The following is a 14,614-nucleotide window of genomic DNA, read 5'->3' as shown; positions in this document are numbered from 1 at the left end:
AGAGCACTAAAGTCAAATATAGTTATGCATAACATACCTACATGCATACATATGTACGTATGCACGTATAAACCAAACTTGTAATTGGTGACAGAAACGTTTGTGCAAAAACAGAAAAATAAATATGTAAGTAAAACCAAAAGCATGGCAGTAAATCGAAGTAACACACAGCGAGCTGTATTTGATGACTTAGCAAAATTCGAAGGAAATATGTGTGTAAACAAATGAATTGCAGGGCATAAGCACACAAGCAGGCCCAATGAAAAGCTTCTACACACTTATAACACTGGCCTATTGTGCACATATGTATGTGTGTATGCATGTAGTAAGATGGCTTGAAGGTTTTCTCCTTAATAACGGTAGTGTTGGTTTTTACAAACTTAAAGACTTTTTTACTTCAATCGATGTTTTTTGTTAACTTATTTTCATTGTTTACATTTCATATTATAGGTAAAGTGTGAAAAATCTGTGAAATAAATAAAAATTACACAACTTGTTTATAAAATGTGCAGAAGGACAAGAGCGCTGATATATTAGGGTGACACAGTGTTACCACTGACTTTTTTCAATGGATGTGCAGAAAAATGTTTTAACTAGGTCAGTGGGGAAGCAAAAGTGGTTAAATAAAAATATTCCGCCATATTAAAATAAAACAAAAAACATTTTAACAATATTTAAATTTATTTTATTACAAAAATCTTTTCTGTTTTAATTAGCGTTTTGCTTTTAGTTTAATTATTAATTTTTTTTATTAACCAATTTAGTATATTTTAGATTTTTTGCTATTGTTTCTAACTAAGTAATAAAGATTTTTGCAATATATCTACTGGCTCTATAGCAGGCAAATTCTGTTGTGCCGATTTTAGGCGCTTTATTTTAGCAAACACTGATACATCACTTTGTGCAACTTTACTTTATTTTTAATACTCTATTTTGTCACATATATGTACATATTTAATAGCGTTTTTACTACGTCCAATTTGTACTCACCTTATAGACAACAAGCGCCTAACTGCTGAATAGAGCCACAGTACCTTGACCGATGTACAGGCAAACAAATCTACGCGCATTAATCAACAACTTATTTATGTATATACAAACATACATATTGTAAGTACGTATGTGTATATGTATGTTTGCTGCAAAACGAACGTGAAAGTCGTCTGCAAATTTTTGGACACCAAAATTCTTGTTCACATCAAAAGAAATCTCACAAAAACTTAAATTCACTTGTGCAATGAATTTTGAAACATAATGAACTTGAATAGATTTTGCTTAAGTTTAGCAACGATGGTGGATGGGTATTTCTTAATCAACTTTTTCTCATCATCATTTCAATTTCAATTCAGTGAACGCAACAAATGAAAACAATATAAAATAAGCAAACTTAAAAATTTTGCAACAAAATTTTGTCATTACTCTTTATCACCTTTTCATTCGTTTCGAAGCTTTCGTTGTTTCCCCGTTTTTTACCCACTGCGACACACCGGTTGAACACTCGCGATTTTAATGCAACGTTAACGAGACCGCGTTATACAAAGTGCAGCGCGCGAACTGTTAAAGTAGACGGACCGAACGCTTTGGCTTTTGTTTGGCAACTATTTGTTTGAGCTGCATAAAACTTATGGAAAACTATACAAGTAGCTTAAGAGTGTACATCGCCTTTTGTTAAAGCTTATTTTATGCTCTTTTAAAACTTTTTTATTTTTTAATTGGAGATTTTCTCTGTATTTTCTCTCTTCGGTGTTTTTCATACCATAAAGTTTATAAATTACGGCTGAATATTGTTTGAAGTTCGTCGCCCAAGTCTTTTATTTACACCAGCAGCTTGTATGCAATATGTACGTACATATGCATACATACTAATGCGCACTGAGTTTTCCATCTTCACAGTATTGAAAGAATACTTGTAAGAATGTAAGCTTCCTTCAAGTTATTTAGAATTATGGTTAGGCTATGGACAACTGCCAAAATTCCATAAACAAAACTTTTGTATTTTGCATTAAATATCTGATTATACGTTAACCGTTACTCTGCTGTAGCTTTCTTAAAGGTCACAAAATCTGCCAGTTATATCAATTTGTTGCCAAATTGTAAATTTTTACTGCTTTAGCAATGCAGCTAGTTTGCAATTATGATTTTCTGAACACCAATAAGTATTATTTATTATCAATTTTTATTTAGTATCAACAGCGTACGAAGATTCCTCAAATAATTTGCTGCGTACTTAACGCTTCCGACATAGTTTTGTACACATATGAATGTAGTTCTAGTTTCGAACACACTCATTTTTTTACGCGATAATACAATAAAACGCTTATGTATAATAAAAAAAAATCACTTTCACAAATAAAATCAAATTAGTACTTGTATTTAAACTGCTGCGAAAAATCAGCTGTTGCAGAAAAAAATCGGCAGGTTGCCGTATTGGGTGAAATGTGCCTTAAATTTAATTTAATATACATTTTATAATTAATTTTACACGATTTCCTTTTTAAAAATTATACGCAGTATATTTCCTATTATTATTTTTTTGAATTTAAAAAATTCAGTAAATCATTTTTTTACTATTAAGCTTTTTACAATTTATTAAATTATGTTATGAGATGCGCATAGCACTTTGACTTATTCGGATAATAAGACAGCTTCTGCAAACTTGGCAGCACTGTCGTCAACAATTTTCCGAAACGTTTGTTATTTTGCGCGCTGACATTGTTTTTGTTTACATTTCTCATTTATGTTTTAAGCCTAATTTTTAATTAAATTAATAAGTTTCTAATAAAAGTGAACTATGAATAGCACGGCAGATGAATTAAATTCTACTCAGGCGTTGGATCGAAAACAGCGTCTGAAGGATTTGATAGACACCAACAGGGAAATCCGTAAGTCACTGATACCTAAACAAAACAAGACCATATACATGTATGTATTAAAATATAACATCATTCAAAAATATATATTTTTATATATGTGTGAGACAATATGATTTGGAACTATATCTTTGATCCCTCCAAAAATATAGCTACAATGATTTATTTTTATACCCTGAACAGGGTTTATCAAGTTTGCGATGAAGTTTGTTGCACTCAGAAGGAAAGATCGAAAAACCGATAAAAAAAATAAAAACTTGTATGTATGAATGATCAGCATAACGAGCTAAGTCGATTTAGTTATGTCTTCTGTTTATACGCGAACTATTCCCTCAGTTTTTGAGATGTTCTTAAACTTTGCACAAATCCTTTCCCCTCTAAAAATCTGATAAACTGTCGGAGCCGAAACCAGACCACAATAGCTGCCACACAAACTGAAAGATCAAAATGATGTCGTATGAAACAGTTTCCGCAGTTTTTAGATCGGTTCCCATAGCATATAGCGGCCATACTGACTGATCAAAATCAATGTATTGAAAACTTTTTCATCTGAGAAAATATCTTTACAAAACTCTATGTGTGAAGAGTTATATCTTGTTTACGTTTTATCTTGTTTACTCTACAAAAAATAAACTTATCTAGATTTCAAAAAGTTGCTTTTATTTTTATGCACATATATGTGATATATCGCAAGCTGTTCAGTCATTTAGATGAGCGCCCAGTCCCATCTGTTGTATAAATGTATAGAGGCTGAACGAAAACTTTGCAATCTGAAAAATATTTTAGTTTTATAAAATAATTAATAGTCTTAAATTAGAATCTAACCGACACATTTGTAGCCAAATCGACTGGAAACATTTTTAAGGCCCGCAATGGCATATCAGTTTGTGAGCGTTGCAAAAAATAGATTAGCAGCTTGTTAAAACGTTTTCCTTGAGTCATCCAATTGCTGTGAAAAATAGCCATGGAAAGTTTCTTACAGTCCGCTTGCAAATAGGAAGCATTATAACAGGTCGGCCAAATTTGCAACAACACACAAAACAGGTAGATCAAAGAAGTTATCTTGGTGGTTATATCACCGAAAATCGATATGTTTATCATCGTGGTGCTCATGATGGCTGCGGCTATACAGAACTGAACAAACATTGTCACCGATATTACAGGTTGCACCATACGCACCAATCTATCATAAAACAATTTCAATATTTTAATATTTTTGTTTTTTCTATAATACATATTTTACTTTTATATCTGCGAGCAAACCTTAATATTTTCTGGTGTATAATAATGCATTGCTGAAGCTCATGATAGTTTGCATCCTCACTTTTATCCAATACATTTCCTAAACGACTTACACGGCGTGCCAGCAGTTGTACTTGTGTGCGTATAATATAAATATATATGGCTGGGTAGGAATCATTAATGACTTGATGAAGCAGTGAAAAGTAAAGCGTCGCGCCATCAAAACTCAACTGCAACCAGTATTCCCAAGTCGATCTATGCCAATCCACATAAGGTATCCAAAGGGTAAGTGGTGCAAGACCACTCAGTACTGCCGATACTACAGTCAAAGTTCCGTACAGCATATAAGAAATAATGTAACCGAATACAATACGATTGCCTGTAATTGCACAGCGCCGTATTTTGGCTACATCTTTCGATTCACTGTGACATGCATCCAGTTCCTTTAATAACGGCTTCACGCTTTGCAAACGTTGCAGAGACAACGCCAATGTCAAGCTCTTAAATGGCATTCCAATAATATTCAAAGCTGCTTGTACACTATTTAGTATCTCCATAACAGATAGAATACTTCTATAACGTATCCAACCAATATTAAAGACAAATGGTGATAGCACAACAATAAGTAGACCGTAATGCCTCGGTGGACTAAGCCCTGCAATTCGAATCGTATTAAACAAGTAAATGAGTGCATCTTGGGAGGCGTACACCCGGTGATCACGACCTTTTAACAAATCTAACATTTTTCAATTGGCGTGCTTATGTTTAGTACCATCATTCTTATAGCTATCCAACTTATAATATGAGATTAATTTGTTTCTGTTTTATTTTTATACCCTGCACAGGATATATTAAGTTTACCACGAAGTTTATAACATCCAGAAGGAAGCGACTGATACCCTATATACATATATAACTTATCAGGGCAACGGGCTGATCGAATTTATAGATGTCTGACGGTACAAACTTGTCCCGCAGTTTTTGAGATATGGATCTGAAATTTTACACACGTCCTTTTCTCCTCAAGAAGCTGCTCATTTAGCTTTCATACTAACTGATCGATCAAAATTCACTCTTTGTATAGAATTTTTTGTTGCGTAGAGTGTATTATAGCTACAGTGTAAACGAATTTAACGTATTTTTTGTTAGCTATATTTAGAAATTTAGTGACTTAAACTAACCTAAATTAGAATCCTCAAACTTTTAATTGATTGTATTTAAAATAAACTTTTATAATCTCGCGTGTCAAGCTCTGCAAACAAGCGTGTAACTGTGAAAAGTTCGGGAAGAGTAAACTAAGGTTTACATTGCTATGCGTATTCAGGAAGAATTTGACTACCTTTTTAGTCATTATAATATTAAATATACTATCACGACAAAATATTAGCTTCATTTAGCCTCAGTGACTTTTCATAAATTTCCAAATATATGCTTTTAAACAGCGCCTCGACTTAGAATATAAAACAATATAAATAACTATTATTCACTGCGTCCAAATGTGTAGTCCCCTGAAAATTCAAATAGAGTAAAAGAGCTTATGTGTAGATTTTTTTTGCTTTAAACATTATATGAATGCTTATTTTGTGCGATAATCGAGAGTTACCTGCTCCACAGAAACCCGTTTGACAGAACAGAGTATCGAAGAGACACTCAACCAACTATCGAAGGTCGTAAAAAATTCGGATCTGATTCATGGCGAGGGCAATGTCACCGATCGCGCGGAGCACACCAGCGAAGTTATGCGTGACGCGCAATTGCTGAAGATGAACCACGAACTGATGTCCAAAGTTTTTCAGCAGAGTTCATTAATGGGAGCTTTCAGCGAGCAAATCTATCAAAATGCAATCGTAAGAAGACAAAACTAATTCCAAAAAGTAACAAATTTTATTCATCTAATATACATATATTTCCATTGCAGCGACAAACTGTGGCCACACAAGGTCAGGATAATTGGAAGCCCTTCACAGAGATCGCTTGCGCTATAGCGCGTATGGCACGCGCGAAATCCACAATGCTCGGCGCGTATAGAGTTGAAGTAAAAGAACGTGTGACAAAAGAGCGACAACCACGCAAGCGGAACGAACAGGTGGGTTACCAAAGAATAGTGAAAATATCAAAAAAATACACTCGCAATTATAATAATTTATACAGGCAGAGGAGAAACGTCCTGAGAACATTGATAAGCTGCAGCGCAAGGACAAGGGCGCCAATAAGTTAAATATTGTGGGCAACCAATTGCGTCAAATGTTAAACAGCAACGGCGGACGCGCCATACCTTACTACAAACTCATTATAGATCCGAATAATTTTATGAATACCGTAGAGAATGCCTTTCAAATCGCTTTTTTAGCGCGTGATAATCTGATCGCGATTGAAACAGGCGAGGACAGCTTTCCCCATGTGCGGCTAGCGCATAGCGACGAAGTGAAAGCAGTCAAAGAGACTACACAAGCCATCTGCACCTTGAACCTTGAGAAATGTCGCGTAAGCATACACATTTAGTTGCAAGATAAACATTTTTTTTTTATAAAGTTTATTTTTACTTAGGAAATGATACTTTTCTATGACATTAAACAGCCAATGCTTACAATTGAAAGTAATGAGGACGATTGATTCGGTTTTTAAGACGCACACTTTTCATCTATCCAAACGACACCAACCATGTACAATGTGAGAAGTACAATTAATAACTATTTGTTTTCAGAAAGAATATTTTTAATATACTATTTTTTTTAAATAAATCGAGAGAATTTAATATTTTTACAAACATATTTTTGTTACAATTTAATATAAAATTTAATTTCCATCAGCCAATAGGCAAACCCACTTGCTTTCTAGAAAAAAAGATACCTGACTTGCTTAATGTGTATTGGCGCTATCCTCTTTCTTATAAAATAAAATTCAGCATTTTTCTGGGCTCATATCGTACAAGACCATTTTTCTGCATTTGAGTATGTCGCATACATTTATAATGCCAAAATATATATAAAATGCAATGTGTACATTAAAAACAAATGAAAATTAATGCTTGCCATGAAGATTTGTATTATATGTTTTTCATGGTTAAACATATCCGAGTTGTTCTAAGATTTTTAAATTAAGTTTAGCCACTTAGTTATTGCGGGCTTAAAATGATTTTACTCCCTTTTTATCAAATAGGCAACAATCAATCAATTTGCGTACAGTATTCACTTATATTTATAATAAAATCAATTTGTTATAGAAATTTGTCTGTAATTTATCCCTCTTGTCCGAAGTCTTCGGTGAATTTACGCAGCTTAACTAGATCATCATCGTTGACAGTGGGTTTTGTACGAGACAATGATTTCAACATGTCGCGCTGAAAAGTGAAAGCATTTAATTTACCAATTATTTTCGTCTCAAAATACTTTTCGGTTTGACTTTACCATAGTAACTGGTGGCTCGAATAACTTATCACTAGGCACATCCATCCAGGACATTTCAGTTGCGCCGTCATCACCAGGCGAGCAGGGCACCAACAAGTCATCAACTATAACCTCCTTATTTGTTGGTGACGGACCAGTTACTCTCTATAAATATTGAGAAAGAAAATTTAGTTACACTAGTTCACAGAAATTGCGTTTGAAGCAGAACCTTGAAGTGTGTGGCGGTTTGCACTTTACGCACTGGTTCCATAAGAGCGTCGCGCACGACAATGGAAATATCAGCGCCTGAATAACTGTAAATACTTGTATGCAATAAATATTACCGGCTAATTATGTTCAATTTCCTTACCCATCTGTTTTTGATGCTAGTTCTTTGAGATCAGCCTCGGTTAAAACATGTGTGGTATTACCCAAATGTATCTTAAACATTACCAGACGAGCGTGAGCCTCAGGTAATGGAATGTAGATACGCTTTTCGAAACGTCGACGTATAGCTGAATCCAATACCCATGGTATATTAGTGGCACCAAGTACCAGAATACCATCTGTATCATTGCCAACACCTTGCATTTGCACCAAGAACTCTGTTTTGATGCGTCGCACACTGTCGTTTTCATTATCCGAACGTGCCGAACACATGGAATCAATTTCATCGATGAAAATAATTGATGGTTTATGTTGACGTGCTAATTCGAAGAGATTTTTGACCAACTTTTCGGATTCACCTAACCATTTCGACATCAAATCCGAACTGGAAACTGAGAAGAAAGTTGAATTGTTTGCCTCTGTGGCAACAGCTTTGGCAAGATATGATTTGCCGGTACCAGGAGGACCAAAAAGCAGAATACCTTTCCAAGGTATACGTTTGCCCGTGAATAGATGTGGGAATTTGATTGGCAAGATAACTGCCTCTTTAAGGGCCTCTTTTGCAGCATCTAAACCAGCTACATCGGACCACTTGACGTGCGGCTTCTCAATTACTATTGCGCCTTCTAATTTACTTTGAAGTTTCTTCTTTTCAGGATCTTCGCCATCTGAATCACTATCATCCTTTTTATCTTTGTCATCTCTAAAAATGTTTGTGTGTTATTTGAAATATAATATATGACACCAAATCATAATCGCTTACTTCGAGCTTGATTCACCCTCCTTTACAGGTTTTTTCTTGCCTTTCTTGAGATATTCTTTAAGTTTTTCAGCTCGATCCAAATACTGTAGGCACTTGGCACGAATTGAGTCCTTGGCTTTCTCACCTTGTGCCTCATCTATAAATCAAAATCAGAAAATCAGTTAACCATATATCAATTTCTTTCACTTTCGTACATTTAATTGCATGTAGAAAATACTCTACGCCATGTTCGTAGAGACGTAAAGCCTCAGCATAATTTTTGTTGCGGTCTTCTTCTGTCGCTTTGGTCACCAAATCAATAGCTTTTTGCAAAGTCGTGCCTGAGGCCATTGTTGACACGTCACTGCAAAACACATAAAGCAAAATATATAGTATTTATTACTTTTTGATTGATATCTAGCAATGTAAGTCCTGCCCAGCTGACTTCATAATAATGACATCACTGATGAAACCACAATCACCACGGTAATGAGATAGAAAACATTGTAACTTCAAATCGATAATCAAATTTAAATTATATTTGCATCATTTGAAAAAAGGATTTTTAGGGACACCAATAAACATTTTTCTTAATTCAAAAAAATTTATAATGTACATATATAGGTACAATTTTAGATTTTATGAAAAAACAAACATCAGCAATGACTAATCGACGCGTATAATTCCCAAAATATTTTCGCATTTCAATGTAGTAGCTCTATTTCGTAGCGTTTGTAATCTATCGTTCACTGTTTCGTTTTATATTTTTGATCTTTAAAACATTCACACCTTTTAAACTTTTATTCGAACTAAACACTTCAGGCGAAATGTATTAAATACACGCTGTAATTTTTATAAAAAACGTAGATTTTTCAAAAGAATTTATACAAAAGATGATTCCTCCAGTCAGACCTTCGTTGTTTCGCACTTTTTCTTATAATCACTCATTCGTTGCGCATTTGACATTTATTGCATTGCAACATGTCGCGACTGGTTTGTCTTCGCCGCTGATTCAAACTGCAGGGTTGTATGAACACACATGCATACAATTTTGTAAATGATAATTTAATTCAAAAATTTTATAATTTATTTAATAATTACGATTTCTATTCCAAATTTTTATTTTATCGGAAAATTCAAATAGTGGGAAGTCAACCAGTAACATAATATTTGTTTTATAATATATTCATTTTATTTGTATTATTTTTTAATTGGTTAAAGTTATTTAAAACACATTTAGATAGTAACATTAATATTGTTAAAATAATCTGGTCAGTTTGAATTTTATAGTTTTTGTTTTGGTCACCAATTTCGATTTTGTTTTGCTCGACTTAAAAGAAACAAAAAACGATATATGTATTTTGCAAACGCAAAGCATCATCATGGCTTGTGATAAATGAAAATCAAACGTGAAGAGAAAATGTGCCAATATAAATAACATGAGATAAGCACGATATAATAAAATTGATGCTGCGGTGACAAGTGGTGCTAATTAGCTTACACATGTAAGAATATATTTGAACTTCAATCTTATATAACGTATTAACTATGCTATTTCTCGCTTAAACTAGAGCCGCCTCTTCTTATTTGGTAAAAATGAGCAAAGAATACGACGTGTATAGGGATAGCAAATTGCGGTACTTAGGTGAGCACTCAAACTTTGAATAATTTGAAGCTAACGGTATATGGATGTACTTATAAATTTATAAAAACAATTAGCATACGTACAAATTGCCCAAATCTTACATAATAACTGAATAAATGCTATTATATCACACAAAGGATACTCCAACGAGGTAGGAGAAGCATTCCGCCCACTCATACATCGCAATTTGGTGCGTGCATCCTATTTACTGGCCACGGCTTATGTATGTGCTGATGCTGTTGATAAATCAGTCAGGGAACATCAACGCGGAAGCAGCACCAAACAAATAGCCGTTGTTACTGGTGATGTATTCACATGGCAAATGGTCGCCTCTGTCATCATTCCCGGCATCACAATAAATAGGTAAACATGAAAAATATCCCAAGTTGCTAAGGAAGTACGTATATTACTTTTCTTTCATACAACATTTCTAGAATAACTTGGCTGACTGGCTATTTGATTCGTAAAGCGGAAGTTAAAAAAGCTTTTGGAAAGATATTACCCACCGCAGTTGGTTTGTGTTCAATTCCATTAATAATCGGTCCCATAGATAGATTTACCGATCATCTAATGGATGATACATACCGAAAATGGTTAAGCTAAAAAGTACTGTTTTAGCATTTAAGCTTTAAATGTTGTTTACTGCATAGGTGCAATATATTTACATCCTTTTTAGTATTTCGTAATGAAAACTCTATTTTCTATTTTAAAATGTTATTAAACAAATGTTGCAATATTGTAGTAAGATGTTAGTATGAATAAATACCTATACAACTCCTCAAAGTCATTTATCCTTAAGTGCGGATGTAGGCCAATTACCATACAAATAATTATTACTTTTTTATAGTGATATAACTACGAGGGGAGTCGAACTCAACTTTGACACACGCATTCTGAGATTAGCAAAAGATTCATACTTCGTATATTAGGAAAAGTTGTCTTTATCATAAGCTGTACAACAGTGGCCTTTCTATTGGACACCGGTTTACCAAAAAATTCTCAGAATAGTAGGTTTACGTAATGTGAACGGATAAACATTCTGCAAATACATTTTTAATATAACCGCTGTCTTATGTGAACATCTACATATGCAAGTATACAAATGTTTCTCACATTTTTCGTGTTTTGCCGATATTCGTCTTAAATACATAATCCTAATCCACTAAATGTCACGAAAATATTTTAGAAAATACATGATTTATGAATAATCGAATAAATCCTCAATATAGATTTTGAAAAAATGCCAAGAAAAAATACAATTAAACTGAAACAAGAGCACTTTGTAATTACATATGAAAAATAAATTACAAAAATTGCACCTTCGAAAGCAATCAATTATGATCCAAACGGTTTAATAGTTGGCTCTCAAGTAAGAACCATTTGCACTTTGTTTCTAGACACTCAAACGAACTGTAACAAGCTGTGAAAAATATTCAGTCAGATCTAAATTTCAATTTTATTTTTTATTGAAAATTTTTAAGCTGAAAACCGTTTTATATATAAAAATTTGCATAAAAGGAAATAATTAAAATTAAATTGATAAAACTACTTGCAAACTATGTCCTCGCTACGCATAACAAATTGGCTAACAAAATCTCTGCTGAGATTTCGAAATGTGAAAAATTTCCAACAAGTCTATCTGAGGTGTTACGCCGATGATTCGCGTGTGACGGTAAGCGCCAACTAATTTAAACCGTTTCAAATACATACGATAGGCCAATGATCAAAACACTTGTTGTGATGACATCTTAAATCTCTTTATTATACCACCATACAGAAAGGACTTGTGATCGGCCTATATCAGAAGGAGGGCGAGAAGGAGGCAAAGCTAACGTCGAGTGGAGAGAAATTCGATGACCGTGTGCAGGGCAAAGTATCTGAGTTAATCAAAGAGTGAGTAGAAAATATTACCATATCGATTTTAAGTTTGACGCACAAGTGACCAATACTAATTCATGTCGTGGCCATTGTGTTTTCGTGTGAACGTAGAACGAATCTATCTGGAAGGTTGGGCAGAGGAAAGGTTTTCAACAATATTGATCAGGAATTTCGATCTATAGCAGTGGTCGGTGTTGGACGTGAAGGCGCTGGTTTCAATGAGTTGGAAATGTTGGATGAAGGCATGGTAAGAAGATAAATAAGGTGGATGGGGTTCAATTACTGACAGTTAGTAAGAAATATTTAACAATAGAGATTTTTGCGTTGAAAACATTTTGGAAAATTTGACATTTGAAAATTTTGATTTAAACTGTCATTGAAAAAAATTGACAGGAAAATCTTGTTTCATAAAAAAAATAAATTACAATGATCATTTATGTAACGAGTTTTCAAAGTAAGCAATTTTGCATGGGAAGCGCATAGATGTTTGAAAACAATTATTAGTTTTAATACAATAAATAAATGTAATGAATATATAACCTCAAAATAATACCAGCTACTATTGAGATATACTTACTAAAAGTACCATTTCTATAAACTAACGAAAATTTCTATAAACCAGGAAAATGTTCGCGTAGCAGCTGGTGTCGGTGCACGCAGCCTGCAGATGCAAGGCTGTTCAGAGGTTTTTGTGGATTCAATGGAATATCCCGAGCAAGCTGCCGAGGGTAGTGCTTTGGCGATTTGGCGTTACCAAGATAATAAAATGAAAAAAGACCGAACAATAATTCCCAAATTAGAATTGTACGACTCACCCGACATAGACGCTTGGACACGTGGTCTATTTAAAGCCGAAGCACAAAATCTTGCTCGTCGTCTTAGTGACGCACCAGCCAACCAAATGACCCCAACTACATTTGCACAAGCCACCGTCGATGCCTTATGCCCATGCGGTGTAACTGTGGAAATTCGTACAATGGAGTGGATAGAGCAGCAACATTTGAACTCTTTTCTAATGATTGCGAAAGGCTCGTGTGAGCCGCCAGTCTTACTGGAAATCAGCTATTGTGGCACAGCTCCCGAAGATAAACCGATATTGTTGTTGGGCAAGGGTATGACATTCAATAGGTGAGTATAAAGTAGATAAATAAAGGGTAAAAGAGCATATAAAGTACATAAAATAAGGAACTTGAAATTGAAATAAATGATAATAATACATAAGAAGTTATTAACAATTTGTATACTAAAATATATTTATTCCCTGATTTCAGTGGCGGTCTCTGCTTGCGTCCATGCAAAGGAATGGATGAATACCGTGGAGCCATGGCCGGTGCTGCTGTTGTGGTCGCTTCCATTCGTGCCGCCGCGGCTCTATCGTTGCCTATTAACATTTCCGCTGTTATACCACTTTGCGAGAATATGCCCTCGGGCATGGCTTGCAAGCCAGGTGACGTAGTCACGTTACTCAACGGCAAATCATTGGCGATACGCGTAAGTAAACTAACAAACCGAAAACATTAAAAAAAAATTATGATTTTCAATGCTGATTTTCTTATCTAGGACACGGATAAAGCTGGCGTCGTGGTGATGGCTGATCCATTGATCTATGCACAGACTACATACAAACCACGTCTGGTGGTCGATGTGGCTACGCTTGGTAAGGGTGTCAAAAAGGCGTTGGGTGGTGGAGCTACGGGCATATTTTCAAATTCACATTACATTTGGAAGCAATTCCAAAAGGCTGGCTCACTAACTGGCGATCGCATGTGGCGCTTACCATTGTGGAACTACTATAAATATTTGGTTACGAGTGAGTACAAACACTTGAATAATAATAACGGTTTATATTTACTGTATACTAACTGTTTAATATTTATTTATTTATTGTTTTTGCCAGACCATGTTAGTTTTGATGTCAGCAACAATGGTTCTGGACCGGCTTCATCTTGCCTGGCAGCGGCAATATTGCACGTAAGCTTCGAGTTTCTCGTTTTTATTTTTTACTTTTTTGTATTATAGTAAATATAATTACTTTAATTCTATATAGCAATTTGTGCCTTGTGTCGATTGGGCTCATTTGGATATACGGGGCGTGGGTATGTTGACAAAGTACGGTACTCTGCCATATTTGTTGAAAGATCGCATGACGGGCCGCCCAACTCGTACCATGATACAATTCCTATATCAAATGGCCTGTCCAGACCAACAGAAGTAGTAGTAGAAGTAAGCGTATAAACGCCAAATTTTCTACTCACCAAACCCTGCCACGACGCGCCTGAGAGAGGCCCTCAAAGGAGAAGAAATGTATTTGTATATGAAGATGTGTAGTAATGTCCTGAGGTCAAAATTTTATCTGTGTTTTAATTGTTTCTTTCTTAATCATTCTAAATGGCGATGTTTATATATTTTTGATTATTGCTGTGACATGTTCTACTCAATGCAAATACATATATTTTTAAAATAT

The 14,614-nt window shown here is 34.6% G+C and overlaps 5 protein-coding genes across 5 annotated transcripts; 3 read left to right on the top strand and 2 right to left on the bottom strand.

Moving 5' to 3' along the window:
• Positions 1 to 2,681: 2,681 nt before the first annotated feature.
• On the top strand, positions 2,682 to 6,786 carry LOC120774426 (EP300-interacting inhibitor of differentiation 3). The gene is made up of 5 exons (XM_040104060.1): positions 2,682 to 2,882; positions 5,727 to 5,959; positions 6,031 to 6,198; positions 6,264 to 6,596; positions 6,660 to 6,786. Exons 1-5 carry the CDS (start codon positions 2,792 to 2,794, stop codon positions 6,723 to 6,725), a joined length of 891 nt encoding a protein of 296 aa, XP_039959994.1. The 5' UTR covers positions 2,682 to 2,791; the 3' UTR covers positions 6,726 to 6,786.
• LOC120774427 (odorant receptor 7a-like) lies at positions 3,347 to 5,518 on the bottom strand. Its single transcript, XM_040104061.1, has 3 exons — positions 4,134 to 5,518; positions 3,696 to 4,053; positions 3,347 to 3,640 (listed from the first exon to the last, which is right to left on the bottom strand). The coding sequence occupies exons 1-3, from the start codon at positions 4,853 to 4,855 to the stop codon at positions 3,569 to 3,571; spliced, it is 1,152 nt and encodes a 383-aa protein (XP_039959995.1). The 5' UTR covers positions 4,856 to 5,518; the 3' UTR covers positions 3,347 to 3,568.
• Positions 6,787 to 7,133: 347 nt separating the features above from the next.
• LOC120774425 (vacuolar protein sorting-associated protein 4) lies at positions 7,134 to 9,576 on the bottom strand. The gene is made up of 7 exons (XM_040104059.1): positions 9,417 to 9,576; positions 8,843 to 8,991; positions 8,649 to 8,784; positions 7,869 to 8,588; positions 7,728 to 7,812; positions 7,520 to 7,663; positions 7,134 to 7,452 (listed from the first exon to the last, which is right to left on the bottom strand). The coding sequence occupies exons 2-7, from the start codon at positions 8,976 to 8,978 to the stop codon at positions 7,351 to 7,353; spliced, it is 1,323 nt and encodes a 440-aa protein (XP_039959993.1). The 5' UTR covers positions 8,979 to 8,991; positions 9,417 to 9,576; the 3' UTR covers positions 7,134 to 7,350.
• Positions 9,577 to 9,982: 406 nt separating this feature from the next.
• LOC120774782 (mitochondrial fission process protein 1) lies at positions 9,983 to 11,055 on the top strand. The gene is made up of 4 exons (XM_040104558.1): positions 9,983 to 10,132; positions 10,199 to 10,272; positions 10,410 to 10,635; positions 10,707 to 11,055. The coding sequence occupies exons 2-4, from the start codon at positions 10,224 to 10,226 to the stop codon at positions 10,873 to 10,875; spliced, it is 444 nt and encodes a 147-aa protein (XP_039960492.1). The 5' UTR covers positions 9,983 to 10,132; positions 10,199 to 10,223; the 3' UTR covers positions 10,876 to 11,055.
• A 263-nt stretch (positions 11,056 to 11,318) lies between these two features.
• Positions 11,319 to 14,581, top strand: LOC120775795 (cytosol aminopeptidase-like). The gene is made up of 8 exons (XM_040106139.1): positions 11,319 to 11,944; positions 12,050 to 12,165; positions 12,262 to 12,397; positions 12,773 to 13,278; positions 13,422 to 13,641; positions 13,711 to 13,960; positions 14,048 to 14,121; positions 14,198 to 14,581. Exons 1-8 carry the CDS (start codon positions 11,831 to 11,833, stop codon positions 14,363 to 14,365), a joined length of 1,584 nt encoding a protein of 527 aa, XP_039962073.1. The 5' UTR covers positions 11,319 to 11,830; the 3' UTR covers positions 14,366 to 14,581.
• Positions 14,582 to 14,614: the final 33 nt, after the last annotated feature.

This window comes from Bactrocera tryoni, chromosome 4, assembly GCF_016617805.1.
Source record: "Bactrocera tryoni isolate S06 chromosome 4, CSIRO_BtryS06_freeze2, whole genome shotgun sequence".
In the NCBI taxonomy this organism is placed as follows: Eukaryota; Metazoa; Arthropoda; class Insecta; order Diptera; family Tephritidae; genus Bactrocera; species Bactrocera tryoni.
This window is presented reverse-complemented; position numbering and strand designations above follow the sequence as displayed.

What these genes read in the sequence shown, in the direction of transcription:
- LOC120774426 (XM_040104060.1), top strand. Translation starts at nt 2,792, where the DNA reads ATGAATAGCACGGCAGATGAATTAAATTCTACTCAGGCGTTGGATCGA. An exon ending in AGACACCAACAGGGAAATCC is followed by an intron (nt 2,883 to 5,726) that starts GTAAGTCACTGA and finishes CCTGCTCCACAG; the next exon opens with AAACCCGTTTGACAGAACAG. An exon ending in AAATCTATCAAAATGCAATC is followed by an intron (nt 5,960 to 6,030) that starts GTAAGAAGACAA and finishes TTTCCATTGCAG; the next exon opens with CGACAAACTGTGGCCACACA.
- LOC120774427 (XM_040104061.1), bottom strand. Translation starts at nt 4,855, where the DNA reads ATGTTAGATTTGTTAAAAGGTCGTGATCACCGGGTGTACGCCTCCCAA. An exon ending in ATACACCAGAAAATATTAAG is followed by an intron (nt 4,054 to 4,133) that starts GTTTGCTCGCAG and finishes GTTTTATGATAG; the next exon opens with ATTGGTGCGTATGGTGCAAC. An exon ending in ATTTGGCTACAAATGTGTCG is followed by an intron (nt 3,641 to 3,695) that starts GTTAGATTCTAA and finishes AATATTTTTCAG; the next exon opens with ATTGCAAAGTTTTCGTTCAG.
- LOC120774425 (XM_040104059.1), bottom strand. Translation starts at nt 8,978, where the DNA reads ATGGCCTCAGGCACGACTTTGCAAAAAGCTATTGATTTGGTGACCAAA. An exon ending in GAGGGTGAATCAAGCTCGAA is followed by an intron (nt 8,589 to 8,648) that starts GTAAGCGATTAT and finishes AAACATTTTTAG; the next exon opens with AGATGACAAAGATAAAAAGG. An exon ending in TCGAGCCACCAGTTACTATG is followed by an intron (nt 7,453 to 7,519) that starts GTAAAGTCAAAC and finishes TTCACTTTTCAG; the next exon opens with CGCGACATGTTGAAATCATT.
- LOC120774782 (XM_040104558.1), top strand. Translation starts at nt 10,224, where the DNA reads ATGAGCAAAGAATACGACGTGTATAGGGATAGCAAATTGCGGTACTTA. An exon ending in TAGCAAATTGCGGTACTTAG is followed by an intron (nt 10,273 to 10,409) that starts GTGAGCACTCAA and finishes TATCACACAAAG; the next exon opens with GATACTCCAACGAGGTAGGA. An exon ending in CCCGGCATCACAATAAATAG is followed by an intron (nt 10,636 to 10,706) that starts GTAAACATGAAA and finishes CAACATTTCTAG; the next exon opens with AATAACTTGGCTGACTGGCT.
- LOC120775795 (XM_040106139.1), top strand. Translation starts at nt 11,831, where the DNA reads ATGTCCTCGCTACGCATAACAAATTGGCTAACAAAATCTCTGCTGAGA. An exon ending in CCGATGATTCGCGTGTGACG is followed by an intron (nt 11,945 to 12,049) that starts GTAAGCGCCAAC and finishes ACCACCATACAG; the next exon opens with AAAGGACTTGTGATCGGCCT. An exon ending in GCAAATCATTGGCGATACGC is followed by an intron (nt 13,642 to 13,710) that starts GTAAGTAAACTA and finishes TTTCTTATCTAG; the next exon opens with GACACGGATAAAGCTGGCGT.